General features: G+C 42.6%; 1 protein-coding gene across 4 annotated transcripts in view; it reads left to right on the top strand.

The window, feature by feature from the left end:
* Nucleotides 1–16,636, top strand: part of RUNX2 (RUNX family transcription factor 2) — a 161,795-nt gene that overhangs the window by 55,636 nt on the left and 89,523 nt on the right. For all 4 annotated transcript variants that reach the window (XM_042803343.1, XM_042803342.1, XM_042803345.1 and 1 more), the window contains one exon: nucleotides 8,528–8,689. In XM_042803343.1, coding sequence (XP_042659277.1) covers nucleotides 8,528–8,689 — 162 coding nt within the window. The remainder of the gene's footprint in view (nucleotides 1–8,527; nucleotides 8,690–16,636) is intronic.

Genomic DNA, 16,636 nt, shown 5'->3' with positions numbered 1-16,636 from the left:
TGGCTTTCTTCTTCTTTCTTTTTCTTCTTTTTAAAGTTCAACTGGTTTATTAATTTTCAGTAGGAAAGAGAAGTAAGTGGGTTAATTTGAACCCAAAGCTCTCACAGAATTGAAACAAAAAAATTGTTCCCATGAGCTGTGGCAAAGTTCTCCCAGATCTAGAAGTCTAGCTTTAACTAGTGGGAAATGCTTATATTATATTAAATATGTTGATAGTACCCATTACATGGTAGCTGCTGCCCACCAGCTTCCCAGAACAGGTTTTCTGGCCAGGCTTAGTATTTTGTTCATTGGACATGTGAAGTCAGGTCTCTTGTGCATGTCATTTTCTGGTCAAGAACTGCCAAACTAAAGCCCAATAATTTTTCTAACATGATGTCTTCTGTCTGGAGGTGTTTGGGGACATAGTTGGCAAGAAAACAGGAGGAAGATCTGGAGCTATAATCTGCTTTTTTCCTTCTTCCTCGTGCCTCCATAGTTTACCTATTGTGCAACACTATCTCTAGGAACGAAGGAGGGTGAAATTCTTCCTGACCCCATCTGGTGATCAGCTTATGCCCTGAAGCACGAGAACTGAGATCCCCTTGTAATTTTCCTCCTAGCTAAGTGTAACCTCATATGCTGCTCTCATTCACATAAATGCCTCCTGTAGAAAATGTTCTGCTGGGTTTGATTAATAGAGTACTTCTCTGCCTCGTTATGAATCAGCAGTAGCATTTACAGATCCGGGAGGTGAAAACTGCAGATGAGCTTTAAATAAGCCTGACTGGAAACAAAGCTATGTGGTGTTCGCTGTCTTCTCTGCAAATTTAAGAGTCAGCAGTTCAAAGTTCCATCTGCAACTTCATCAAGAGAGGGAAGATGCAGTGCTGGTAGGGCAGAGGGATGTGAGCTGAACCGAGGAAGGCAGGCTGACTTTCCCATCTATTGTAGAATATATGTTTTTCTTGCTGGATAAACTCATGGTTCTGGGATACTTTAGAATCCCAAATTGATCTTATTTAACCCAAAACAGTGAGGACTTGTCTGCTTATTAAAGTTTGCAGTGAATAAGGAGTCAGATACAGTGTTTTCCATGTTATTCCCCACCCTTGTCTCCTCCTCAATTTAGAAAAGTCAAACACCCAGCCCTCGAAGGCTACTCATTAGCTTTCTGGTAGCCCTCCCATTTAATAAGGTGATTAGCGTGAGCATGTTACATTGGTGCGAGCCCTGTGAATTGTGCTGTCTTCCCCACAAGGCTTTTTGGTGCTCTTCAGGATGTTGATTGTAATCTGTAAAGCTCTATGTGCTTTCATGTTCCTCCAAAGTGCTGGGATGCTTTTTGCGGACAGTCCCTCTGAGTTCTGGGATGAATGGCTGCTCGTTGTCACACAAACCGTGCCAACAGATGAGGCACCTCTTTGATCGGGTGTTAGGTGACCATGAGAAATTGCTAAACGTCTGCCTGTTCGGTGTGGTAGTAGGGAGTGAGCTGTTTGGGCTGTCCATCTCCACCAGTTCCCTTGTGGTGCAATATTCAGTGGGAATACCACTGGCTTCTTAGCACGGTCATTGGGTTGCACTGGCTTGGGTATGTATTAAAAGGAGAATAGACCCTTGTCTGAAATACAAGGAATTTTTTACTACCTTTATTGGAATTAACGAAGCATTCCTTTAGAAATACCTTTGTTTCTTAATCTTTTTACCTAGCAACTTAGGGAAAATAATTAATTCATAATAAATTCAACAGTAAATACTGGTTTCCTACAACAAAATCCATATTATTGCTAGTAAGCACATAAACTGTTTTTGTTTCATTTCACTTGAGGTCTTGTATAGTTATTGTGTGATTAAACAGAAATAATATTTAAAGCCTGGCTGCCCCACACCTGAATCTGAAAGAACTCAGCACTTTGGGGTTCCCTCTTATATTTCTTTTCTCTGTCTAGGTTGTGTTTATTTTCCTAGAGTATCAGAGTACAGGTTTTACAAATCACGGCACAGTCCTAAACCTACCACAGGACTGGGCTGTGGCAGTACAAGGCACAGAGTTGGCCTTATTTAACATGGCACTTTAACTAGGATTCTGCAAAAGCAACATTGAAGGGTCATTAAAAAAACAAATCGTCCAATAAGCAGATGCCTTTGCTGAGGCAATGCAGATTCAATTTGAACTCTGCTTGCTGCCTGTAAATCAGGAATCCTGTCTGTTCACATTTGGATACTGGTATATTTGCTTTTTTATTTTTTTTTTTTCCCTTTCCCTAACGGCACTCGCACAACTTGCTCATGTATCCAATTACATTCCCACTCAGACATAGAGCTGTTGCACCAGTGTTTCAGTATGAAACGAGGAAAACTGTTGTTCTTATAAAATGCAACCGGTGAGGATTAGCTTCTGTTGGCCAGGAAAACCCACAGGCATACTGGCAGGAATGTACTTGGTGCGAGGGCCCCGGCGGCTGGACTGCAGGGACTGCAAAGTGGGAGTTAAGTGAGGTTTCATGCTCCATCACCACTGTGGCACCGTCTGATCTATAGGCAACCTGTGACTTTCATCACTGAAATAACAGCGCTCAAAAGCAGGTCTCATTAAATCTTTTTTTATTCATTTTACTCTTCCCCTCCCCATGCACTTCAGGGGCGTTACGCTTTTGTTTCTCAGCATTTTTAGGGTCATAAGAAGCAGATTTAAAGGCTTTAGAGCTAGCTTACCTAGAAGTCAGTGAGGGGACCCATCTCCACTGGCAGGCAGGGACTGGTTTCAGGGACAGTGCAAACTGAGTCTTCTGGGAAGACCATGGGCAGAAAGCACCTTCAAGTCTCAGATGGAGGATGAGGATGGTGCTGGCTGGGCCCTCCTTAATTCCCCCATTCAGGACTTCCAGGCAATGGGCTGGACGCTGCCCGTTTGCAGAGTCAGGGAGAAGGCAGAAAGCTGTGCTCATCACAGCGTTGTCCTGGGCTCCGCCTATGAAGCTGTGCAGCATCTACCTCAAAGACCAGTGTCTGTTCTCCTGAGACCATCAGCTGCAGGACAGGTTTGAAAGAAAAATTGTGCAGCTGTTATTTGACTGGCACCATGCAAGTGCCCTGCCAGGGGTTGGCTGTGTTTTACCTGGGACCAGCAGAACTCCTGAAGCACACACCAGTTTGTAGCTGATACACATCCATCTGAGAGCTCATCAGACAAAGTACTTGGTTGCCTGGAACAGATAATTTAGAAATATCCCAAGCAATAGGCTTACAGGGTAAGTTATGCCTTCAGCTCACTGTAACATGGAATAAAAACTACAAGACTGGGCAGATGATGTGGTAGAGTTCGGATGGCTGCTGCCATGAACACAAGGGTGGCTGCAGCCTGCTGTATTTTATGCAAATTGATTGTATCCTTCAGGCGACTGGCAAGTTGCCATTGTGAACCTCCATTTGGTGAAGCTTGTGTCCCTCCTATTAAAGGATTCTTTTAACTTTATTTTCCACCCCCCCTTTGCAATTTAGTTGCCCTATTGGCATGACTTGTTCAGTTTATTTTTCCTTTAGAAATGTGACTCTTGGCGGGGGGGTGGGAGGAGAAATGGTTTTAGAGGTTCTTCAGGCCAAAATCTGGTCTCAATTATGCTTCTGTACATTGGGGTGTAACTCCATTGGATTTGACTTCATTGATTGAACTGGGCAATCCAGATCATGCCCTGGGCTTTTAAAGATGCCTAAGAAATAGTCAAAGAAGAGAAGGAGGTTGCATTTTTGTTGTTGTTGTTATTTTGCTGGGGGGAGTGGTATTACAACAATACTTGTGTTACTCATGCAGAAAGTCATCTTGGCTTCGTTAAGATCAGAAGTGTTGCTTTAAGTGTTTACCAAAGATAGCTCCAGACAGCTTGTTTTTCAGTACTGGTAGTAGCACTAGCACAATCAGCAGCAGCCAGTGCTAGAGCTGATGGCTGGATTTAAATGAAAGTGGTTTTGCAAAGTGCACGCATGCACGTGACTTTGGGGTCTTATAGACAGTACACCAAGCTGCGAGCCTGTGATCATGCTCTGATCATGTAACTCAGCTTGGGAAATTGATTTTTGTTTCTATAGTAAACCTGGGTGCTTCATAATCCACTGCCAAAGCAGTGGAAAAACTCGTTCTTCAGGGCTATTTATGGGTTTTTCCTTCTCTCCATTGATGTTTCAGGACATTACCGTTGAAGGAAGAGTTGTCATGTTGATGGAAAGCCAATGTCATCAGTGGGAGAATGGGTCACTGGGGCTTTTTTTAATTCTTTCTTTTCCTTTTTTTTTTAGTTTTAAACAGTGTGTCCAATCTGAGACTGATTTTTTTATTTTTGAAACCACTTACTGTCCATTAAGTATCAATGTCCATTGTCCATTGATGCAGTCAATCACAGACAACAAAGGACAAGAACCATGTATATCTCCCGCTGACTGTAAATGTATCAGTAAAACCTAGACACAAAATAATTTGTAATACTCAATATTTCCTGCTTAGGCAAGGTTTACCTGGCAGTGCAAACAACACGGAGCTGTTTGTGTATTAGTTTAGACCTCGCCCTGCTGACTTGTTTCAGCTGAGCAGTGCCCAGGCTTTCTTAGCATACACACGATATGCCCCGTTGTGAACTAATATGCTGAAAGCTGCACTTTTCTTCACACCCACGCAGGCATAACAGAAATGTTTACAAAAGGAGGACTGCTCTTAATAATCACTCCAAAATTTTCAAGTGCAAATGCCAACTCAAAGTGGCCCTCTGCCTCCTTTGCTGTTGTTGAATTAGCCCTTCCCCATGGTTGCCATACAGGAAGATGGGGGGGCGGGTTTCTCCCAGGCTGTTTGCTGTATTTTTATATTAGCATTTTCCCTTGTTTTGGAGACATTCCTTTAGGGAGGAATTCACATTTTCTCTGCCTCGGAGATCTAAGGTTTCTGATCTGTTCTGGGATTTTCGTGACTGGGAAGGTGAGCTGTGCCTGTGGAGCACATGGTGCTTTGGGTGACAGAGTAAAGTTCCTAGCCCACATGGACCCGGCGGACATGTGCGAGCCCGTCAGCCAGAGCAAAGGGGGAAGCTGTTCTTTGGAGTAGGAGGCCAGGGAAAACCTCTCATAAATCTGCTTGTAGTTTCTTCCCTGCTGGTACATGCTAAATAGCTACTCCACCCCTTCCATGCACAAGCGAGGAGGTGACCCTCCTAAGGACATCATTGTGTTTCCCTCAGAAGCATCTGTGTGGATCTGCTCTGGAAGTGCTGTTCTGGCAGCTGGAACTTTGCCACAGTGCCCCCAGCACCTTCCTTCACCCAGGGAGGTTTGGTTTGATTGTGTGTGGGACCAAAAGAGATGTGTTGGTTGGGCCTCAGCAGCCAAAATCTCTGTTCCATCAGCATTACAAGGAACATCTGCTGGTGGGACAGAGGGTGCCATGCAAGACCCAGGTGCATGTCTACCTTCAAGGACTCGATGGATCAGCTTTGGACTCTGCCTCACAACATTTTACTCTGGTGATTGGGCAATGCTGCTGAGCAGTGATGTTTACCCTATGGGCTAGCAGATCACCTCTGACTTGGCAAGGTGAGGGAGTTTTGCTGCTCTCTCCTCTCATGTCCATGCAAACCTTGGTGGCTGTCAGTCAGCAGAGGCTGATCTTAAGGCATTTACTGTAGGATCTGGTGAAACTTGTGTCTTTCTGGTTTCCTAGCAGGTCAAAGATAACTCTTGAAGCCAGTCAGCCCCAGGGCAAAATTCCCCATCCTGCCTTGACCATGACCTCAGCCATGCCTTGGTGTGGAGGAATCACAGTAACCCTTCAGCTTGGGGTATTGTGACCTTCTCCTCTGTCACTGAGCTCTGATGCATCCTCTGATGTTCAATTTGTTTGAGGATTATCCTCTTTATTATTTCCTATTCCCTGGGAAAAGATGATCTCATTTCCCTGGAGCTAAGTTGCTTGCACTGTAGTTTCAGAGGGGCTGAAGTTTGCATCTGAATGTCTGGGTTGAAAGTTTCCAGCCAAGATAAGCACCCTATTTTCTGAGTGAGGCACTCAGAGAGTGCCTGCACCTTAGAGAAATAACAAACTAAATATGCAATATATCATTATTGTCCTTAAATCTAGGTAGAAATCTCATCAAATGGAGGTTGGGTGAGTTACTCAAGTCCAACAGGAGATCTGCTTCAGAGCCAGAAGCAGTTAAGTCACAGCACAGTGTCTTCACTGACAGTCCATCCTCTTTTTTCCTCTTTCTCTAAAATACTTTGCAGATTAAAATCTCACAGTGTTGGACTCATGGAGAGCTGAAATCAAATATATATATATCTAAAAAAGAAATGTGGTATTGCGGCTTTGAGGTTGGAATGTGCTATAGAAAGCATGTATAAATTTAAGCTAGGTGTTGTAAGAATATAAGATATGTTTTTGGGTCAACTAATGGCCCATCAGCCCCATATTCTTCCCCTGACAGTATGAGATATTTTTATGAAAGACCACATAAGCCTTTGAAATACCACTTCTTGCCATTCATCCTTCTTGTGTCCACCCAGCCATTCACAGTTGTTGGACTGAGGATGTTAGGTGTAAAACCAAGTTTAACATGGGTATTCAAAGTGGTGAGGGTGCCAGAGACGCTTCTCATGCCATGAGGATTGCACTACCAGAAGTGGCATAAACCTTCAGAAGGCCGCTCCTTCCTGAGATTGTCACCATGTTAGACCAAATTCCTGTAAAAACATCCTCTGACGTGATTTTTTTTTTCCCCTAGCCTTTACCTGCTATATAATTTCCTTCCAGCATTGGAGCTGACCTAAAACCAAAACTTTTAGGGACTCTGTTTTGGATTCAGAAGCAGAGATTGAAAAGCTCTTGGAGTTTGAAGGAGCTTGGATTTAAGATTGTGCTCCTGACACATCATTAATTTTAAGATTGTTTTCCCAGCAAGCCTAGGCTTTCCGTTCCCAGTTGAAGATCATTTACCATTGACTGCATGGTGAATTATAGTTGTGGAATGAGGCAGAGAAATATGTCGATATCAGATATAACAACGAGCAGTCAGTCAGATTTGAACCTGTGCCAATCTATACAACACTAGCCTTGAAATTGTTAAAACAAAGAAGTTCATTACATTTAATGATCAAGTGTCCTTCGGATTTCTGAGGACTTTATGTTAACCATTTATATTACTCATCTCTAATATAAATGGCAAACTCCAGGAAAATCCTCTTAAAATTAAATTGGAAAGTTGGGGTTTTTTTATATATCTGTATAGTTATTTTGCTGTAAGGAAGTATCTGCTTTCCAGACATCTCTTCAAACAAATCATGTCTGAACAGAAAAAATAAACAAGGAGTAGCTGAAACTACAAGGTTTTGCTGTGTGGAAGAACAGGGAAAGGAGTTAAAAAAAGAAAGAGAAAAGTTGAATTTCCTGAAAAAGTACCTCTGCTTATGCCATGTGGCTATCACATTGCTGTCTGCCAAGTAGGGCCTTAGCACAATACTCTGATACATCAGGTTCTCCAAACTGAATGGACCTGATGTGCTTCACTGAAAATATTGGGGTGGATTTGGAGGCATATGCTACAGTTTCTAGGAGCCAGTTCAGAGATAGTTTTCTGTTTATTGTGCAGTGCCCAAAACAAACTTTGGGGTTGATAGTGCCTTGGTTTTATCCAGTTCAAGAAATTCAAGTAATAATTTATGAAGTATTCAGTGATATCTTTATCACCATATATTAACTGAGAGCAAATGGTTTATAAATCCAAACACCAGTGTGTAAAACTAGGTGTCTCTCTCAGTGCAGTCCACCAGTATTTTATCAAAAAATAAACTATTTATCCTTAAAATCATTTCCTCCGTAGTGAGCTGTAATGAGTACATTAAAAATCATCATTAGCTTCCGATAGTTATCCCAAACCGTTTGGTTTCATATTATTGTATTTGAGGTGACTGTAGGTAATTGGGCCAGCATCCAAATGTGACATTTTTGGACAGATGCTGATAAGATTGATGACATTTTCTTTCTTGGGTAGGATTTTCAGCACTGAAAACACTACTGTACAGTGTTTGAACTGGATAACAACTTGACAGGCGTACCAAGAGCTGACTATAGAGTCTCCCCACCTCTGAAGTCCACTTCCTAAGCTCAGACCTGGGTCTCATACTTGCTGTTTGCTTACCCATCCAAATCCTTGAGGACTGGTGAGTCTTGTCCAGGTCTAACAAGGCTGTTAGACCTGGACAAGAGACTCCAGGAATTTACAGCACAGCTGCTATATCTTTTAAAACTTTGCTCACTGCTCCATTCATTTCCACCTAAAAATTGTTATGGGGAGGGAAAAGCACAGAGTGAGGCTTGAAGGAGTTGAGTCCTAGAGGAGCAGGTTGTGTTTCATTACATTTTCATTCCTTATAGCACTGATGTATGTTCAGTAACCCCACCTCTTTCAGTTAGGCTGTTGATGCCCTAAAATTTTCTTCCTTTCTTAAAAATTTTCTTTCTGTTTTGTTTTTTTTTTTTTTTTTTTTTTTTCTTTTTTTTTCCTAGACCCCAGGCAGGCGCAGTCATCCCCGCCATGGTCCTATGACCAATCTTACCCATCCTACTTGAGCCAGATGACTTCACCGTCCATTCACTCCACAACTCCCCTGTCCTCCACTCGAGGCACAGGACTTCCAGCCATTACTGATGTGCCCAGACGCCTCTCAGGTAAAGACCGTGTTTTGCCTAAAACAATTATGCAGATAGGAGCAGGACTGGCAGAGGCTGCCTCTGTGGCCTCATACAAACCTTAAGAAGAAGAGTAAAGATCAATCGGTGATAACAGGGTTACTTCATGGCAGGCGGGGGTCAAAGTCTCTTTTTTTTCAAAGTGGAAGAGCTGCTGTTTTGCTCTAAGCACATATCATTTGAATGTCTCTAGGTTCATTTCAGATCAGACTATTTTAAATTTGTGAACCTGATTCTATGAACAATTTTTCCTTTTTTCTTTTTTTCCCCTACAAGAGGATGTTCACTTGCATGTTTTACAGTAACTGTGATAGTCTATATTTTTGGTGCTTTACTTTTGTGGTGTGTGTGATGTTAGGCATCCTAACAGATAGATGTCTTTATTTCTTCAATAGTTAAGACTAAGGTTCATTCTCCCGCATTTCAATCCAGTAGCTCAAGAAAGCCTATTTCCTTAGTTAATGTGTACTTAAGATGCCTATCAGAAACTAGCTGAGTCACTTTAGAGTAGATTGGACAAATTGTGCTTTGGAATGATGCAGGAGAGAGGAAAAATATTTAAGAACCTAGACAAGACAGCAGTGAGGAACTGAGACTTTTTTTTTATCAAACACATGTACATTTACATACTGTGCAATTAATCTCTAATGGTCTCAGTGATAAAACCATCTGTGTGAAGTAATCTGATTGCCCCAAAGTAAGATAGAGCCTGTCATGGCACACAGTCACCTTGTATATCTTGCCAAAAATGAGGAACCTTAGGGGAGGGAGGCTCAGTATTAAAACTCCAACCTTGCAAGTGTGGAAATATTAACAGTGTATGCCAAAAAAGCATGTGTAATGTAAAGAAAACCTTTATGATTCATTAATGAAAACCAAAGAATCAGTCTTATTACATCTATTTTTGCATGTTTGCAAGATATTATTATAATCTTGGATGATGCTGCCATACACCTGTTTGACTCACAGCCAGGTGAATTTCTTGCTGTCGTGTTTTCCCCTTCCACCAAGCTCACAGCACTGGAAATGTTGATCACTCGACTGAGCTGCATCACTGACAAGCTGAACTTCAGCCAGCAGGCGTGTAGGATTTGATTAGCGTAGACTCCTTGATTTCTTTCATCTTGGAGGAGGGAAGCTTTGTTTCTCAAACAAACAGCTGCAAAAACCTCTGCGGTCCTAGTGCTCTCTGCCTTCTCAGAGATGCCAAATATCTCCATGTGGGCCGAGGGTTGGAGGGTGGTGGAGCAGGTTTCTGCGGGCTCTCTGTGCAATGCGCTGACTTGGTTCAAAAAACTCGATCAGCTTGATGCTGAGGAAATGCTTTGTTTGGCCCAAAACAGGTTCCCTTTGAGTCAGAGCCTCCTGATGGTCTGTGTTGTCAAATGGGTTATTTTTGCAATTGTGCCCCCAGCAATACCTCCAGGAGAGGCTCAGCTGGGACCATGGCAGCTGTAAGGCCGCATACTTGCCCTGCAGCCCTTGCTAGTCTGTGTGTATTCAGACGTGAGTGCCTGGCATGTGGGCACAGGCAGAATGACTAAAAGACCTGGCTGTGTACATTATGTGGCCGCAGACTGAACTTTTCTGCTGTACTCTACAATCGGTTGCCTTCACGCTTCTTGCCCTTCATCTTTTGGGGGCTCGACCGATGCCTCTGCAATGCTCTTACCTCTTCGCAGTGTGGGGATCTTGCTTCCAGTTAGATTCAAGATTGAAAAATCAGACTTTGATCTTCCAAAAGTGCCAGAGGTTGTCTGCAGTGTTTTCCGACATTCAGAAATACAGAGTGGTGTTCCTGGCTGAAGGACGAGCTCTGATGCTCAGGCTGCAGGGAGGCGTGTTGCAGTCCCAGCTGCAAACCCTGCGGTTTCTCTCCAGGGTTTCAACCTAGCAGTGCCACTGGGAGGGAGGGCAGGATCCAGCCCCTTCTATGTATAAAGTAGAGAGGGAAATACAAGTCTAAAGCTGCCCCTTACAGCAACCAGTTTATCCCCTGCACACGGAGAAATATCAATCTCCACTCAGTTACTTGATACATCTTTCAGAGGAGAACAGAGCTTTGATGGGAGAAAAAAATGACTGCGAAGAAACTAAAAACTTTAGAAAACATCAGGCATCTCCAGTGCATGAGGGAGAAATTAGAGCTTTACAAGGCCTTGAATAAAAACAAACTTTGCTTTCTGATACAGTGGCAGAAATCTGATTATCAAGGCTGTTAAAAGTATACAAGGTAATTTTAATGATTGCCATATTTACTGCCTGTCGCTTAACATCATGCAGGAGGCAAAATGGGTAAAACTTCCCCCTTAGGCCTTGGGTGTCACACCTACAGGCAAAGGACTTCCTGCCTGCTGAAATTTCACATCACTCAGCCTTTCCACAGGCCTCCATGGCTCTGCCTAGACAACTGCTTAAATTGTGCTCACCCAGACATTGAAAATATACCATCTAATAAAGCAATGTGTCCTTCAAAAAAGTGGTTCCTGGTTCTGTTGTCAGTGACAGCCCTCAAGAGCTATTTTTTGATAACACTCCCATGACCAGAAACACATCCATCCCTTGGCCAAAATGGTGATGTTCCTCCCCATCCTGGGACGGGTACATCTCTTGGTGATGAGGATGCCTGTATTTCAATCCCAGATTAGGCTGAGCAACAGAAGAGGTTTGGGGCTGTAGGACAGGAGGTGACAGGGGACTGCCATAGCAGTTCATGAAGTTCTCCGTCCCTTAGAAGAGGGGAAAAGGGCAGCAGACTGCAACCTTGAGGAGTTATTCGGGCAGGCTGGTGTAATGTGGCTGAACTGGTCGTGTTGGTGTCTAGACTGATTTCTTTGCACAAGTGAAATGTTAACATGCATGCTGCAGACACGTGCAAATGAGTGCCCATGGCTGTCAGACTTCAAGTATTCATCTTTTATTCTCCAAATGGAGTGTTTTGTTTGTCAGTGCTGTGTTTGCAGTGTCATAGAACTAATTAATGATGTCACATATATTTGGGCAGTATTCAGCTACAACAGCTGAAAAGCAAAGCAAAAAATAATTATCCGGCATCAACCATGCAACTTTTGAACCACTGTTCTCTCTGGTGCATAAGTCTCATGTTCATATCAAGAATAAATAGAAAATAAGCTCATGAGGCCATGCAATTCACTTTCCTTTTTGCACCAACTCAGTCATAAAAAGAGCAGGATTCCCCATATTTTATTAAAATATCTGTCTGCTCAGACTTCCCCCGAAGACGGTGAAAGTTGTTGCCCTAGCGGATTAATATTCTTAATTAAATAATGTTGTAGTGGAAACCATGGGAATATATGAACATGGTCATTTTAGAGAGAGTTTTGCCTGAGGGATGTAGTCTTATTGCATGATTCATAGTAAATGCACTCAGTCTTTGTGTCCTATGCATAACCAAACTGCATGTGGGATGGGGAGCATGAGTGTCTATTATGTAATTAATGTATATGATTCATATAAATACACATCAGAGCCATTTTACATAAAGCTTTGGGACTGATCCAGCAAGTCCTCAGCACATTCAAGGTTCAGAGCAGGGAGTACAGGTTGGGTTGTTCCTGCAGTCACAAGAGGGCTGCTCTGCAGCAGGTGAAGGAGGTATGGGCATAGATGTCCCCAGGATAGACATCCATGTCTGAGACAGTCACTGTCCACTCCCTTTTGAGTCAGTGGGGACAAACTGGCATTTGCAGGAGTTTCCCAGTCTGCAGATGTGCTGTACTGGTCCCTGGCAGTGCGTTGGAAGATCCTATTTGTCTCTATGGGCTAAAGAGAGTCTAGGTGAGTAGTTCAGGTACAGGCACGTCTGATCTGATAGTCTGCCTTTGGTGAGGTGATTTAAGAGATGATTTAACTGTCCCATAAACATATCCATATCACAGCCTTGTTGCATTTCAGTCCTGGTTTAACCATGCCATGGTCTGCCTCACCCTGACCTCTATCTGCTCTTCAATTGCAGGGTTTGAGCTTGAAATTAATTCTGTTGAGAATACTGAGAAGGGAGATGGTGAGACTTCTTCTTCCCTTACTCTTTTCCTGGACCTCCTCACCCTTCTGCCTAAATGCTAGTCTCTTGCTTTTTGCTTCACCTTTGAGAGAGCCTTGTGGGGTCAAGATCTTAAGATGCTGGAGGACCTGCCCTGCAAGTGTAACGTGAACATGTTCTGTGCTGGCTGTGGAAGAACCTGTTCTGCACAACTGTGTTTGACAAATGCCCATATGACAAAGGAGAAAATGAAAACTGAACCTAAATAACAGGACCAATCACCAAACCTACCTTTTCCAGCCCCTGGTTTGCACTCTTTGCAGATAGTTGTCAGGTGGGGATGCTGGCTTCGTGCCCCCATACCCAAACTCTTCTGTCCTACTCATTGGAGTCCCTGCAGCATGCAAGATGGATTTTGCTGTTTTTATATTTACTATGTCATTGAACAGGGACATGATGAGATAAATGAGGGACACTGTGGGCTCAGCCTCTAAACAAAACAAGTTTGCAGACCCACCCCTCTGAACTAAAATGGCCAGAAAGTAGTATCCTGTCCAATAAATTACACAGTGGTAGGACCTGGGCTGTTAAATACCGGTACTGTTAAATTGTCAATGAGGTTGGTTTTGAGAAGGATTGGCCAGCATGGTCACAAACAGGTCCCAGCCGTGGTTTGGAAATGAGCAGAGTCCCCAACCTGTTCCTGTGAGCAGCTCAGAGGCAGCCACTCTGTTATGCAGGCTAAAAGGATTTAATATTACAGCTGTGGCCAGACCATCCCGGATGGATTGAGAGCCAGAGAATGGGCCCTGACCATGGGCTGTTTGCTAGTTTGAGTGCAGCCAAACTTCCCCATTAATTCATCTCATTCTGTAGATATCACCACATTGTTTTGGAATATCCTGGGCCTTCATCAGATATTGAATTTAAGAAATGCTTCTGTTCTCCCAGATCACTGAGGGCTGGCCAGTATAAATGCAACCTTGTGAATACCAGCCATGCCCTAATCAGTGACAATACTGTTCCTTTATATAATTTAATTTTCATTCCTCTAAGCCTACAAATCTTAAAATAAAAAACCACAGACAATGGAAGTAGCTCCAGCTGAACCTCTGAATTTAGTGTTTGTATATTAATGAGAAAGTGGCTCACTGTGATGGGCTGTTTTTTCTTGAGGTCCTGTACTGGTTGTCATCTTGGGTTTCTTACCCTGAATGTGAATTACCTTGGATTTTGCTTAATGTCACATACACTCATGCTCTTTATAATAAGGATTTTCCCTCTTGGAGAGCATGTGGTCTTTGAAAAATATTAACTTTAAGAAAGAAAAGTTGTTTATCATCTTCTAAGGGCTCAGAGAACTTTACAGCCAGTAAGTAAAAACTGTGGTCATGTGAAGTAGCTATTCTTGCATCTCTTATTTCCTACTAACTACATTAAATGTTGTGGGTAATAAACACATTTCAGGATGGGACCCTTAATAAGAGAAGACATCGGTGCAAAATGCAATTATTTTTGTCTTTATATGCAATGGGAAGCAGAGAAATAGTTAATACCATGGGCAATAGCCGGCAATAGCCTTCGTGTTAGCAGCTCCTGAAATGAATGAGTAGTTCACGCTTCAGCAATATTGTCTCAGGCTCTTGGCAAACCCAAGAAGCCAGCTCTGTTTCTGGTGCACTCGCTATGCTGTGCTGTTTTTCTTGGTGACTATAACAATTTTCACTCTGTCTTCCTTTTTTTTAAAAAAAAAAAAAATGGAAGCTGAAAGGCTCAACGTTGTCTCTGTCTCCATTTCTCCTAGCTAATTTCCAGTGCTTTCCCTGCAAGGTGGCACTGAGTTAAGGCAAAGTAAAGAACTTGTGGGAGCTCGGGTTTTCAGAAACAACCCGCTCATTTTGCTACCCTCCCTAAACTTGTAACTTGTCTTTTTTTTTTTTTTTTTTTTTTTTTTTCATTATTTTTCAGTGGTTCTATTTATTCTGTTTACCGCGGGTTTTCCATTTTTAGTCACCTGCCCACTTGGTGCCACCTGGGAATCTCAGCACCTTGGCACTCATCTGTGGGGTTTCAGTAGCAGCCTCTCTGCTGCGTAGAATCTCATCATTGGAGTAATTGTCCAGAAGATGCGTTGCATGATCCCTACCTCAAGGATGAAGGCCAAATTTTTCTAGCGTGGGTGGCCTCAAATTAGGCACCTATACCCATATTTAGGTGGTAAAACAAGCGGGCTGATTTTCAGATGTTTGAATATTATAATGCATGTCTTTAAGCCCTTTTCATTTACTTAAAACGGCTGCTGGGAGAGGAAATAAACAGGAAAAATGAAGGCAGAGGGAAAGAGTTTTATTCCTGAAATAAGGGATTTAAAAAATACCAAAAAGAAACAAGTGGAATGTTTTTAAATGGAATAAATTTGTTGCTGATACAGGCAGGAAATAGCACACTCAAATATATGTGGATGTATAGATATATTTTTATCTGAGCTTTTTTTTGCAATGTGTTTTATATTTAGGACACATATCAAGATTTGCATCTGTTTCCAGAACTTGCTGCTAACAGTTAGTAATGATGCCAAAACATACTTTAGTTCCAGCTTGAGACCAAATGATATTCAGGGCTTTTTTTTATTACTAATTTAGGGTCTGATATTAATTAAGGAAATTTTCCATAAGTGCCAGGCCTTTTCTGAAGAACTCATTAAAATTATATTAACTTAAACCGGAATCACAGTCTGAGCATGTTTTGTAATGATTATTCTTACTGACTCTGCTGGGTTTTGTAAACAGAATGCTAATTGTTAATCGGGCAACCGGGCGCTCGATTCCAGATTTTCAAAGGGCCAGATCCTGAGCCATTACCTAGATGTGTGCTCCCAATAAAGTCAGTAAGCTCCTAACAGGAAGGCTGTGGGACCGAGCTCTTTGTTCCAGCCTTGTACAAAGACGTATGATGATTTCTCTATTCCCTTGGTGGAATCGCCGTTGATTTTCTACCTAGGATGGAGCCAGCAGTGGTGGCTGATGCAGGGCCCCATGTGTCCTGATACAGAGAGGGAATGTAACTCCATACATGAAGCTCTTTGGTACATATAGGGTGATGAGGATCACTTATTTTGCCCTTAAGTCTCTGTGACCTTGAGTCTTTGTGGCACTGAATTTGGTTTGATTAATCGCACAAGCTCTTTTTATGAAATGGTTCCACAAAATGCAGGAGACTTTGGTCCTTCTCAGACCATGACTGTGTTTGATACAAGATAGGAAAAAAAGTATCTTACACCCTCCAGGAATTGTATGGTTTAAAAGGCCCAGTTATGCAAATCTTACACTAAAAATTACAATTCAAGAGGCAAAAACTGTTTCTGCTAGAAACAGCTGAAACTGCCTTGACTTTTGGTGAAATTTCCTTGCGGTTTTGGCCATGCAGAACATGACCATGCTGAATTTGCTCAGGAAGGGAGTGTTAGAGCCTAGCAGAGCTTCACAAAACCTTTTTGAGGTTTAGTAATGGTTGTTGGCCCCATTTTACAGATGTCCAAATCTCCTCCCCTTTTGATGGATGTTTTAGCAGAAAAAGATCTGGTGTCATGCCAGCTTGGCTGTCAGATTTAAAAGAGCACTGATATTGGAGATACTTAGCTGATACTGGTGACAGAAAGAGAAGGTAAGAGCCATGCAAGCGGTTCAGGCTCTCTGTGGTTGCACAAAAGAAAACGTAGGCAGCAGGGAGGAAGATGACTGAGATAAAATGAAGGTGCGCACCTTCACGTGGCTCATAAAGGATATTATTAAGAGAGAGGGAACTACTTCATATGCATAAAGGGAGGGTATTTGGGGACGCTAATCTGGAAATCTCATAATATTTGCTTTTAGACTGACTCAAAAAAGAGTGAGGGAAGGGATCAAAGCAGGAGGTGCCTTCCT

The sequence above is a fragment of the Tyto alba genome, unplaced genomic scaffold (genome assembly GCF_018691265.1).
Source record: "Tyto alba isolate M040663 unplaced genomic scaffold, T.alba_DEE_v4.0 Super-Scaffold_40, whole genome shotgun sequence".
NCBI classification, from domain to species: domain Eukaryota; kingdom Metazoa; phylum Chordata; class Aves; order Strigiformes; family Tytonidae; genus Tyto; species Tyto alba.
This window is presented reverse-complemented; position numbering and strand designations above follow the sequence as displayed.